The 14,129-nt window shown below is 38.8% G+C and overlaps 1 protein-coding gene across 1 annotated transcript in view; it reads left to right on the top strand.

Annotated features, from left to right (window-relative positions):
• Positions 1-12,079, top strand: part of DEUP1 (deuterosome assembly protein 1) — a 101,473-nt gene extending 89,394 nt beyond the window's left edge. Inside the window, 3 exon segments of the mRNA XM_017863699.1 lie at positions 1,726-1,841; positions 11,146-11,223; positions 11,226-12,079. Of these exon segments, the coding sequence (XP_017719188.1) occupies positions 1,726-1,841; positions 11,146-11,223; positions 11,226-11,320 (289 nt within the window). The 3' untranslated portion in view covers positions 11,321-12,079.
• Positions 12,080-14,129: the final 2,050 nt, after the last annotated feature.

Raw genomic sequence — 14,129 nt, 5'->3', positions numbered from 1 at the left:
TTTTTTTTGAGACAGAGTCTTACTCTGTTGCCCAGGCTGGAGTGTAGTGGCGCAATCTCGGCTGGCTCACTGCAAGCTCCATCTCCTAGGTTCACGCCATTCTCCTGCCTCAGCCTCCCAAGTAGCTGGGAATACAGGCGCCCACCACCTCGCCAGGCTAATTTTTTTGTATTTTTAGTAGAGATGGGGTTTCACCGTGTTAGCCAGGATGGTCTCAATCTCCTGACCTCAGGATCTGCCTGCCTCAGCCTCTCAGAGTGCTGGGACTACAGGTGTGAGCCACCGTGCCTGACCTCTTTGATGATTTTATTACATCTAAACCCATTTCATGAAATGTATTTAATCCCAAACAGCCCATACCATTAGGACCTTTTTTGTAAAACATTAGGATAAATTGGTTATATGTTTTATTATTCATTTGCTTAGTCATCAAACCAAAATTCAAAATCTCAATGTTATTGTTTTCACTCTCATTTTCTAACCTATTTTTTTAGCACAAACTAATTCCATGCTATATGGCTTTCATTGAAATAGTGGGGTTTTTTAAGTCAAGAAAATCTGGATTTGAGTCCAAAATCTAAAGACATCACTTCCTAGCAATTTATTCTGATTTAAAATAATTAGACGAATAATTGAACTTTTAAATCTTAGTCTCCTCATCTGTGGATAGTATCCGCCGTATTAGGGTTATTTTGAAGATCAGATTAGTTTAATAATAATACCTAATCTTTACTAAACATTTACTATGTGCCAGGCATTGTTTTCTAAGTGTTTTGCATATATTAATCATTCAACTCTCATAACAACCCTTTTTTAAGTGAGAAAATTAAAGTCACAGTGAGACAAAGTTACCCGCTCAAGATCACACAGCTAGTAACCGGAGGAGCTTAGGAGATGATGTAAATTGAAAACATGTTTTAAATGATCAAAATCTATAGAAATTAGAGTTATTCAAAGATTTGTTGGCTGGGTGCAGTGACTCAGCCTGTAATCCCAGCGCTTTGGGAGGTCTAGGTAGGTGAATCACAAGGTCAGGACATCGAGACCATCCTGGCTAACACGGTGGAGCCCCGTCTCTATTAAAAATATAGAAAATTAGCCTGGCATGGTGGCAGGCACCTGTAGTCCCAGCTACTCGGGAGGCTGAGACAGGAGAGTCTCTTGAACCCGGGAGGCAGAGGTTGCAGTGAGCTGAGATCGTGCTGCTGCATTCTAACCTGGGTGACAGAGCAAGACTCTGTCTCAAAATAAATAAATTAATTTAATTAAATACTTGTTTAGCATAAAAAATAGTATAATTCTGTTAAGAAAGCCAGTGAAGTTAAGTGTAAAAGAGAATAGAAAAAGAGTATCTATTTAGAACTGTCAAGGGCAGCAGTGTAATTAGCTGTTTGGAGATTTTTCTCAAACTGCTTTACGTTATTAAAATAAATGACAAAGACATACAAAAGTATAGCACAGAAAGGGAAGCAATATAGGCAATAAGGATCGCAAAATATTTTTAACAATTGTTAAGTTTTCCGCTTCATTTTTAATCATTCTAAGTCCTTTAAATGAAATAGAAATTATTCATCAGGAGTCATATTCAAAGAAATGCCCAGGTAACAAGCCCAAACATTTTGTTGTGTTTTCCCCCTATTTAGACATCTGAGAGATTAAAATCCTTAGCTACATAAATAAACGTGTCCTTAATAGCAACAACAACAACCATTTCTTCTCTTTTAGACTTAGCCATGATTGTGAGCCAAATAGAAGTACGTCTCCCTTGCCACCTTTGACATTTCAAACCAAAGAAATGACAAGTCCTTTGGTTAGTGACGATGATGTATTCCCACTGGTGAGTTGTTGGTTGTGGGCTTTTTTTGTTTTTTTTCTTTAATGGGTTATTGCTTTACTCTTACACTGATGTCAATAAACTGATGTACATAGTACTTTGTTTTTAATCTCACTCCTTGAATAGGACTCCAAGATGGGTCTGTAAGTCATGTGGCCATACCTATCTATAGAAGGAAAAGATATCCATGATATTTCATAAAGTGTTTCAGTCAATGGTTATTAACCTCTAATGCAGGCCAGAATTACTGGAGATGGTTTTTTAAAAAAAATGCAAGTGTTTGGGACTCACCCTTCGATATTTCATGAGTCCTCAAGGATCTGTACATTTTAAAGAGCTACAGTGATCTTTTGGACTGATTTAAAACATCTTTTCTATTGACTCTGCCATACATGCAGACACATGTACAAATCATAAATGGACAGCTTGATGAGTTATCACAAAAGGAAGGTAACTACCACCCAAGTAATGAGCAGAACATCCCCAGCACTCCAGAACCGCAACTCATGTTCCCTTCCAGCGTCTACTTCTGCTTGCCCCCAACATAACCACTATCCTGACTTTTAGCATTATCGATTTGTTTTGCCAACTTGCAAATTTTATATAAACAGTATCATATGGTATATGTTATTTTGTTTCTGGCTTCTTTTTCTCAACCTTGTTTTTTAGATTCATCATCACCCATATTGTTTTATACAGCTGTAGTTTATTTTTGTTTCTGTATAGTAATCTATGGGATATAAACACCACATTCAATGACAATAACATTTGTTTATTCATTCTACTACAGATAGACATTTGAGTCATTTCCAATTTGGGGCTATTACAAATAATGCTGCCAAAAAATTCTTTTATGAGTCTTTTGGTGCATGTATATATACATTTCCACTGGGTATATATACCTAAAATGGAATGCCTAGGTCAGAGGGTATGAATACGGTCAGCTTTAGTAGGTACCGCCAAACTGTTTTCCTGTAGGAGCCAATGAATACCCCAAGTAGTGTGTAAGAGTTGTCCTTGCTCTACAGTCTAACACATGGTGATATAAGCCTTTTTAAATTTAGCCATTATGGTCAGTATGTCGTAAGATCCTTTTGTATGGTTTTAATTCATGTTTCTCTGGTGAATAATGAGACTGAGCAATGTTTATTGGCCATTTTGATATCCTTTATAAAATATCTGTTCAATTTCCTCACTTAATTTTCTGGTGGATTGTCTTTATTGTTACTGATTTATGGGTATCCTTTCTATTCTTGATATAAGCCCTTTGTTGCTTATGTGTTGGTTTTGATTTGTAATAGTAGAGACTAGAAGTAAAAGTTAAATTATTTTGGTAGAAGAATGCTTAAAACTATTAGCTTTTGAAGTATTAGAGATCTCTAAAGCCCTGAAATGCTCTTTTGTGTTCATCTCAACATAAAATGCCAACGTTATTTGAACAGACTAAAATCCATACCAATAATGTAAACTAAATAAAATTCCTCATTTAAGTTATGAGAAATTCTAAGGGGGCTTTGCAAATTCTGCATCAATAAAACTTTGATCATTAAGGACTTAAGTACATATTTCAGTCAAGCAATGAAAAAGTTGCTAAATTACTCCACTGTGCTAATATCAGATGATTTTAGGATTTTTAGGATCACAATTACTGTCTGCTCAAATATCACCTTATCAGATATGCCTAAGCAACCAGTCTGCAATAGTGCCTCCCTCTTCACTCCCTGCCCCTCATCTTACCTTTTCTCATAGCACTTCACTATGAGACATTTTGTTGCTTGGCCTCCCTCCTTTAGAATGTATGCTCCATGAAAGCAGGGGTGTTTTCTATTTTGTTCTTGTGGTAACCCAACACCTAAAATAGGGTCGGCACCAGTAGGCACATAAAAGACATGCAGAAGTCTCTGTTCATTTGATTTAATAACACAGGGCTTCCTTCTATCTCTAAAATTCTACATTAATCTTTTGAGGAATTCCTAACCTCCAGAGTAACCAGGAAAGAAAATTCTCAACTATTCTAAGAACTGGGCCTGGGGAACTTAATCTGTGATGGAGGCCTTAAAATCCTATGGGAAACTACTGTTCTAGGTGTAGTGGTTTCCATCTACTACTGCATTTTGACATCCACATCACTACCATTCCTATCAAGATCACTGCTGATCTTCTAGTTGCTAATTAAATGAACATTTTGAAGTATTCATCTTTCTTAATCTTTTTGTCTTGAGACTCTTATGTTCTCTGGCTTCTATGACACTATACTCCACTGATTCTCATGTCACCCTCTGACTACTGTTTCCCAGCCTGTTTCTGGGATTCTCCCTCCTATTTCTGTCCCTTAAATATTAGTGTTATTTATTCATAAAATAAAATAAACATGTATTGAATACCAACTATATGGCAGCTCCTGTTCTAAACATGTCTTTGAATAAGATAGATACATAAGTAGTATGGTGAAAAAATAGATGAAACTTCATCAATGGATGAATGGATAATCAGATTGTGGTATATACATACAATGGAATATTATTCAGCCATTAAAAGCAGCTATGCCAATAAAGGCCAAAAATTACTACAATGTGGATGAGCCTCAAAAACATGCTAAGTGAAAGAAGCCAAATGCAGAAGGTGATATATTGTATAATTCCATGTATATTAAATAGCCAGAATAGGTAAATGAAATCCATAGAAACAATGCAGATTGGTGGTTACCAGGGGCGGTGGGGAGGGAGAAACAAGGAGCAGTGGCTTAAGGAGCACAGAGTTTTCATTATGGATAATGAAACTATTTTGGAACTAGATAGAAATGGTGGCTGCAAAACATTGTGAATGTACTAAGTGCCACTGAACTGCTCATTTTAAAATGGTGAATTTTGTGTGAATTTTATCTCAAAAACAAGAGGAGAAAAATTAATGATCAGAAATAAATGAACAAATAAGAAAATATCAAGACCAGGTGCCGTGGCTCACACCTATAATCCCAGCACTTTGGGAGGCCAAGGCGGTCAGATCACCTGAGGTCAGGAGTTCGAGACCAGCCTGGCCAACATGGTGAAGCCCCGTCTCTACTAAAAATACAAAAATTAGCTGGGCATGGTGGCATATGCCTCTAGTCCCAGCTACTCCAGAAGCTGAGGCAAGAGAATCACTTGAACCTGGGAAGCAGAGGTTGCAGTGAGCCGAGATAGGATCACTGTACTCCAGCCTGGGCAACAGAGCAAAATGCTATCCCCCCCAAAAAAGAAAGAAAAATAAAAAGAAAAAAGAAAATATCAAATAGTAATAAATGCTGTGATGAAAAGAAAAGCAGGTAATGTGATAGGGAATGATGAAAGTATGGGGGATTATTTTAGGTTGAGTAGCCAGGAAAATTATCATTGAGAAAGGGAAATTTAAGGTGAAACCCAAACAATAACAAATCCAGCCTTGCAAAGATCTGGTAGAATAGAGTTTCAAGTAAGGGAACTATAAGGCAGGAATGAGTTTGGCAGGTATGAGAACCAGAAAGATTGGGGGGGCCTTCTGGAGCTTAGAAGGGAAGAGGGAGACTGGAACAAAAGGGAACAGAAAAGTCGTCAGGAGAAGTCCAGTATATGAGGACAGTAAGTCATGGAAAGGAGTTTGGATTTTATTTTAAAACAATGGGAAGCCATTGTAAAGTTTCAATTCGGAAAATACTGGTCTGTTTACTCCATTCAAAATTATTTTACTCTATTTAATAATAAACAGACATGTTTAAATTTTTAAACAGATCCTTTTTACTGCTAAATAAAGAATAAATTATAGAGGGGCAAGGGTAGAAGAGGAGACAACTATCATAACGCTATTGCGGTAGCCTAGGCGAGAGATAATGCTGGCTTGGTAGCAGTGAGGTAGAGCAACATATTAGATCCAGAAAATATTCTGGTGTGTAGACCAGATTTGACAATGAATTGTATATGGGAAGTGGGAGAAAAGAGTGATCAAAGATGACTCCTAGGATTTCATCCTGAGCATTGAGTAGACGCTAACACCACTTTCTGACATGGGAAGACCAGGGAAGAAATAGGGTTAGAGGAGAAATCTTGATTTCTAGGTTGGACATATAAGTTTAAAATGTTTACTAGATGCCCAAACATAGACATTAAATAGTCAATATGTGATATGTGAATCTGATATCAAGGGCGAGATCACAGCTGGAAATATAAATATGCAAATAATCAGCATGTGGTTGGTATTTAAGTCTATAGAACTGGATGAAAATACTTAAGTATAAAGAAGAAATCATCCCAATACAAAGCCTTGGTCCATAATATTGAGTGACCTAATGGGAATCCCGAAGGAAAGGAGGAAAGTTTGATAATGAAGAGGATGGGGCTCAAGGAGGGTCCTCTTTCATTTGCAGAAACAAAGTCACTGAGAGGTATGAAGAAATAGGATCCACAGTATAGGAGGAAGGATGAGTTTCTGAAACAGGAGGATGGCCTAAAATTCAGCTACAGATACAAATGGATGTGGAATAATGAGGGAGCTCTCCTGTGATCCCTAGGAGGAGGCCAGGTCACAAGGTAATGAGTAAGAAAGTGAACATACCAGGGAAGTGCAATAGAATCGCCTCGTAGTGTTCTCTGACCACATGATACTTATGGTCATGAATTTAAAGTGAAACTAGTCCATGCAGTAATTTACCCCCAACCTGTTGGCTCCAGCATTCAGCTGCTCAGGTGTAGGCATGACCCAGGCAGATGGGTCAACTTAATTAAAAAGGGGTGGGTTTTACCGGGTTATTAGGATAGAGACAAGATACAGGGAGGGACAAGTTGCTGAATGGTTATGAGATGGATGGGAATAAGCAGAGTCAGAAGGGAAGAGAGAGTATGAGGAAGATGATGGATAGTGAAAAGGCAAGAGTCTAAATGAGGTCAGAGAACTTCTGGTGTGGGAGTGCTAGATTAAGCATGCTGTAAGGATGATGGATAGGTTGCTTTAAATCTCAATTAGTAAATAATGCAGTTCTCATTGATGATAATGTCAAGGACATGCTATGTGGGTGGATGCCGGAGATGAAGGATTCCCCAGGGCTCCATCTTTTAACTTCTTTTTTTCCTTTTACTTGCCTATCTTGGATTATTTCAATCTTATGGCCTGTCATCTATAACTTCCAAGTCTGTCTCTCTGATTCAGATCTGTATTCTGAGTCCTAGACTGACTTATCTCACTGTTTACTCGAGTCTCTTTAAGTCTCATGTCACCTCAAACTCATTATTACTCAAAATTGAATCCATTTTCTTCACTCATAAACTAACTAAAAAATTTTATTGAAAACACACTGACCCAACCTGGTGAATCAGAAATAAATAAGAGGCCAGGAGCTGTGGCTCACACCTATAATCTCAGGCCAAGGCAGGAGGGATTGCTTGAGCCCAAGAGTTCAAGACCAGTCCAGGCAACAGAGCGAGGCTCCGTTTCTACAAAAACTTTTTTTAAAAAGAGCCGAGTGTGGTGATATGTCCCTGTAGTCCCACCTACTGGGGAAGCTGAAGTGGGAGGATCACTTGAGCCCAGGAATTGGAAGGTAGAGTTAGCTGTAGTTGCACCACTGTGCTCCAGTCTGGGCAATAGAGCAAGACACTGTCTCAAAATAAATAAATAAATAAAAGAAGGAAGATCTTACTCTTAATGGCTTCTTTTACCTTTTTCTCTTTCTCAGTAAACGGCATGAGTATCACTAATCACTCAGGCCAGAATCTAGGAAGTCATCTGTCTGAGATCAGGTTTTCTAGAACCTGAGATGAGATTCTTGTGAAAGTGACTTACTGAGGGAGTATTTTAGTGTTTTCAGGGGGAAAGTGAAGGAGACAGGCTATGGGAGGGGAGAAAAATTAAGCAAAGATGTGGTCTCAGCTACAAACTAGTATAGCCTGGTGTCCCAGGAAGCTTGGCACCTAAATTGCACCACAGCATTGGTTCTTACCGAACAAGAAGTCTGGTATTTTATGCCCCTGTGTCCATCAATCAGTCATTGCCTCAGAGAGGGTAGCAAATGGGCAGAGGAGGGACTGCAGCTTCCCAAGTGAGGCAGGAGCCTCCAGTTCAGTGGAGAGCAGTTCCCCAAAGGAGCCAGCTGTGAGCTGTTAGTAGCCAACACCCACCCAGTTGGAGGAGAGATGCATCAGCCTGGGAAGGGGATCCAGGTAGGGCACCAACCACCATGGTTGCACCACTCAGAACCAGCTTCTTCCATAGCTTCCATTCAGGCATAGCTTCTTTACAATTCTTGCTGGTCATAATTTCTGGAAAAACTGTTTAGAGGAAAGTTAGTGAGATAAGCCACAGCCCCTGATGCTGCAATTGGTCGCTGACACCTATCATTGCCTCACCCATTCTAGATTTCTCTCCCCATCAGCCAACTCTTCTGTTGATCCACGTGGCTTTTCTTTTGGGGTGAGCCCCTAATGTCCATGCCCTTATTAGGATATGGTTTCTGTATTTGCCAATTAAAATTAAAACTGGGCATGAGAGTAACAAAAAGATGCCTCAGAGGATCATTGGAGTACCAAACACATTCCTCACTGCCTCTGTTATGCAGTAGCATTCTTACCTCTTCAGGATGACTTAGGGTCAGCTACCTCTGCCAGTATAGGAACTCCACTCTGTGTATCTGATCTATTGGCATGAGGAGCCCAAAGTGACCATATGGGAGCCAAAGCTCTAAGTTTGGTGGGACTCTTACAGGTCTTTTGGTAGAAGCATTCTGCCTCTAAGAGCCAGGACCTGTAGAACAACAAAGCCTAAAGATACATAGACAGAAAGCACAGATTCTCCAAGTGGGTTAACAGAAGTGATAGAGAGTGGAGCCATTCCTGCTTCCTCCGTTTTGTTCCCAGATCCGTGTATTCTACCCATTGGAAACACAGAACCATAAAACAGCCATTGGTTTAAAGTGTATACCACATCCTGAAGAATGGCACCCCAACCTCACAGGATATAATCTCCAAGCTGGTGCCCCAGCTTTGCCATCAAGAGGCCATCCCAAAGCTCTATCATGCTAGCATCCTCTGGATAGTGCTGTGTGTGGTTAGGACCAGTGGATACCATGGTCTTGCCTGTACTGCCATACTCTTTTGCTATAAAGTAGGTATCTTTACTATTAAGCAGGGTCTCTCTCATGTCTGCAGGTAAGTGATTCTGTGAGCCCTAAGATAGTGGTGCAGCCAGGAAAGGCAAACATGCAGAATTCATATCCATTCTGATAAGGATACAGCATGGCCATTTCCAAGGTACTAGGGACCTAATGCAGTCAAGTTGCCACCAAGAGGCTAGTTGGTCTCCTTGAGAGATGATGCCATATCAAGAGCTCAGCTTTAGTTTCTGTTGCAAGCAGGTCAGACATTCAACAGCAATGGTCGCTGGATTACCCTTGGTGAAAGGGGAAACCATGGTATTGGTATGATGCATAATTCACACTGAGGTAGCCAAAGACAGAGGATGGATCAAATCACCCTGTCCACTTGCTGGATGCTCTGTCTCAACCAGGACTCAACAGCATGACAAGAATTGTCTTGCAAATAGTATATAGGTTTCTGCTACAGATGGCATAGTCTTGTTCCAAAATCTTAAGGGTCTATGACACAGCTTTCCCCCTGAAACTTTCCAGACGCTCCACAACGCATTTTTCTCTACCGAAGATTCTTCTAGTATGGCATCTACCAAGTCATTTGACCAAAGTAGCGGGACTACTTGTACCCTATCCTGAACCTACTACACAGCTCTTTCTTCCTAGAATTCTGGGCTTGCTCAAAAAAAATTGTTTTCTGTGTTGCCCAATAAATGAATCTGATTATTCAATTATTTGATCCAAGGGTGGAACATTTTCAAGGTGCATTAATTTTTGCTTTACTTAGGATGTTCTGACATGCCCCATAGCAGTAGACACCTAAAAACAATGTGTCAAGCCCCAATCTTTTATGGGGTTTATCTTTCACCCTCTGGAGTACTTGCATCTTTCCATCCCTTTAATATACTTGCTACTTCTTGCTCATCAAGTCTCATTAACATGATGTTACTGTTAATATATGATGTTCCATGTGATAGTCTTTGGAATGTCCAGATGGGCTAGGCCCCTTCAGAATTTATTATGACAGCTTCATTAATATAACATTGGGGCAAAACCATGGATATATACTGTTGGCCACCCCATGTGAATGCTAACTGCTTCCTATCCTCCTTTTTATTAGATATTAAAAAGAATGCATTTGCCAATATTAAAAAGAAAGCATTTGCCAGATCAGTAGTAGCATACCATCTACCTCAGGCTGTGATAGTCTTCTCTAGTAGATATACTATCCCTGACACAGCAGCTACAGTTGGGGCTACTAGTTGGAAAAGTGTGCAGTACTCCATCATTCACATGATCCCTAGTTTTGGCAGGGGCCAGATTGGTAAACAAAATCCACCTATAACAAGGTTCACATGTATACAGATTGTCAACTCCCCAAACACTACATAAAGTCCCATTCTTCCTACCAAAATGAAAGTCAAAGAAGAATATAGTAACACAGAACTGGAAAATTAAAGTACAGATTTCCCCAACTAAAAAAAAAATTACTTAATTTTGTATGTGGCTTTTAAAATGAAGAATTGTAAAATTATCTGATGTTGTCCTTTATTCCTTAGCTACAGATTTTATTTTACTTTTGTAAATAAGCACTAAACAGGTCACAAACCGTTAAATAGCATTTTCATGTCACCATGAAGGCTGGAATTGGGGCACTCGTCCCTGATACTTTCTTTTCTATGATAAGACAAACAAGATACATGCCAGCATCACAGCCGTCCCTACTAGGGAGCCACCTCCACCCCAAGACATATCATGCAGCCAGCCTTCTCACCTGGCTAACTCCAAGCATTGATTTGCCCTGTCAAAGCCAGTCCTTATTTTCTATATAAACCTTCTGGTGCAATTCCACTATAATCTTTACTTTAACTTTTTGGAGTTGCCTATTTTCAAATGAAAATCACTGGCTTTGCAAATGATTGCAGCATATTTTAGGCAGGTTCCATGGTGAGTGCATTGTCCCTGCATTTGCGGTTGGACAATACAATGCTCATTTCTAGAGCTTTTTAATGTAATGGTGCTGTGATGTCTTACTTAGTTCCTTGAAGATTTCATTACTGCTAACTGAATTACACTAGTAGTAGGAATTCAGCCCAAGATGTGTTCTTTCATTAAGAGCTGCAGTGTTTGACAGTATGTCAGGGATGAAGCATGCCTGGAAATGTGAAGATGTTTAAAAGCTCTGTATTCCTCATTCACTTTTCTTTCTTTCTCTCTTTAGTCTCCCCAGATATGTCCTTCCCAGCATCTTTGGCTGCACAGCATTTCCTTCTGGAAGAAGAGAAACGAGCAAAAGAACTTGAAAACTTCTAAATACACATATTGATGAACTGCAAAGACACACAGAATTTACTCTTAATAAATACTCCAAGCTAAAACAAAATAGACACATATGAGCTTTTAAACTTTTTTATTTGCTTCCCCCACCCCCAACCAAGAAAAAAAGCTCTGGTAAAATATTTACAAAGCTGATTAATGATTAATGAAATCAAGAAATTCTGTTCTGTTTCCTTGAGTAAATAATTTTGGTAAGGCAGCTAGAAAATAGTAAGTATTTTGTTCAATAAAGCTGTTTGCATTTCTGCATTAACATGCTAAATTGTCCTGCTGTAGAGTTACTATAAAATAAACATGACTATTCCAAAAGAGATTTTTTTTTCCAGTCTAAGGAATATGTTGGAATTAAATATGCAGTTTTTTCCCCACTTGAATCATGTATACTGAAAACCCATTTCCTCAGCAGCTACACAAAATAAGGGAAAGGGAAGTGCTATATTCCAGATACAAAGCACTCAAAGGCAGCTCAGTTGTACTGGTTTTGAAAACTCAAGGATTTTATAAATAAAAATATTTAAGTATTTCCAGTTATGTAAACACTCTAAAATTCTACAATTTTTTGAAAAAAAAAAAAAAGCTATAGCTTTACTGTTTTTACATTCACCTTTATAATGTCTGTCTGTTTCAACACAATGAAGGTACATGGAATGTGCAATTTACAAACCTAAAATATATGTGCCAAAAATTAATGCTTTTTTGTTAGTACTAATTACTTCATGGACACGAACAAGATAAAGGAAATATGAAGCATTACTGTTGCTACATTTTTCTTTGTAATCACCTCTGTTTTTAATGCAATGAAGGAATGTCAAATTCAATGGACTTGAAGCATAAATGCTAAATCTGTATAGAACAGTAATAGCATGGCTGTGAACAATAAAACAGAAGTTACAAATACACAGCAATAATAGAATATACTTTAAGAGTTTGGTGTGTGTGTGTGTGTGTGTGTGTTTATATATATATATATATATGAAGAGAGATTATGAAAAAAGTTAAGTCCTACTACAGCTTTTATGGTTTTCTATTTCCCTTTAAAGAAACAATCTCAACATACTGAAAGATAAACCAAAATGCTATCAGGTAACAAGTGTCATTTTCACGTGAAAAATGCAGAGCATTGTAGACTTCAGATGACACGACCACATGTATTTGTAGAGCTCTGGACGTTGGAAGAAAAAGAAAAGACGTATTCGTATAGCTCTTGATGTTTGTCTTAGTTCAGCCTGCTATAACAGAAATACTACAGACTGGGTGACTTAAACAACAAACATTTATCTCTCACAGTTCAGAAGGCTGGGAAGTCCAAGATCAAGTTGCCAGCTAATCTGGTGTCTGGCAAGGGCCCACTTCCAGGCTTGTTGACAGACACCTTCTTGATGTATCTTCACATGGCAGAGAGGAAGTATCTCTCTCGTTTCTTCTTTTTTTTTTTTTTTATTATACTTTAAGTTCTAGGGTACATGTGCACAACGTGCAGGTTTGTTACATATGTATACATGTGCCATTTTGTTTTGCTGTGCCTATCAACTCATCATTTACATTAGGTATTTCTCCTAATATTATCCCACCCCCAACCCCCTACCCCTCGACAGGCCCTGGTATGTGATGTTCCCCGCCCTGTGTCCATGTGTTCTCATTGTTCAGCTCCCACTTATGAGTGAGAACATGCAGTGTTTCGTTTTCTGTCCTTGTGATAGTTTGCTGAGAATGATGGTTTCCAGCTTGATCCACGTCCATGCAAAGGACATGAACTCATCCTTTTTTAAGGCTCCATGGTGTATATGTGCCACATTTTGTTTATCCAGTCTATCACTGATGAACATTTCGGTTGGTTCCAAGTCTTTGCTATTGTGAAGTGCCGCAATAAACATAAACGTGCATGTGTCTTTATAGTAGCATGATTTATATTCCTTTGGGTATATACCCAGTAATGGGATCACTGGGTCAAATGGTATTTCTAGCTCTAGATCCTTGAGGAATTGCCACGCCGTCATCCACAATGGTTGAACTAATTTACACTCCCATCAACAGTGTAAAAGCATTCCTATTTCTCCATATCCTCTCCATCATCTGTTTTCCTGACTTTTAATGATCGCCACTCTAACTGATGTGAGATGGTATCTCATTATGGTTTTGATGTGCATTTCTCTGATGACCAGTGATGATGACCTTTTTTTTTCATATGTCTGTTGGCTGCATAAATGTCTTCTTTTGAGAAGTGTCTGTTCATATCCTTTGACCACTTTTTGATGGGGTTGTTTGTTCTTTTCTTGTAAATTTGTTTAAGTTCTTTGTAGATTCTGGATATTAGCCCTTTGTTAGATGGGTACATTGCAAAAATTTTCTCCCGTTCTGTAGGTTGCCTGTTCACTCTGATGACAGTTTCTTTTGCTGTGCAGAAGCTGTTTAGTTTAATTAGATCCCATTTGTCTATTTTGGCTTTTGTTGCCATTGCTTTTGGTGTCTTTGCCCATGCCTGTGTCCTGAATGGTATTGCCTAGGTTTTCTTCTAGGGTTTTTATGTCTAACATTTAAGTCTTTAATCCACTTTGAGTTAATTTCTGTACAGGGTATAAGGAAGGGATCCAGTTTCAGCTTTGTACATATGGCTAGCCAGTTTTCCCAGCACCATTTATTAAATAGGGAATCCTTTCCCCATTGCATGTTTTTGTCAGGTTTGTCAAAGATCAGATGGTTGTAGATGTGTGGTATTATTTCTGAGGACTCTGTTCTGTTTCATTGGTCTATAATCTCTGTTTTGGTACCAGTACCGTGCTGTTTTGGTTACTGTAGCCTTGTAGTATAGTTTGGAGTCAGGTAGCGTGATGCCTCCAGCTTTGTTCTTTTGGCTTAGGATTGTCTTGG

This window comes from Rhinopithecus bieti, unplaced genomic scaffold (genome assembly GCF_001698545.2).
Source record: "Rhinopithecus bieti isolate Rb0 unplaced genomic scaffold, ASM169854v2 scaffold_71999, whole genome shotgun sequence".
In the NCBI taxonomy this organism is placed as follows: domain Eukaryota; kingdom Metazoa; phylum Chordata; class Mammalia; order Primates; family Cercopithecidae; genus Rhinopithecus; species Rhinopithecus bieti.
This window is presented reverse-complemented; position numbering and strand designations above follow the sequence as displayed.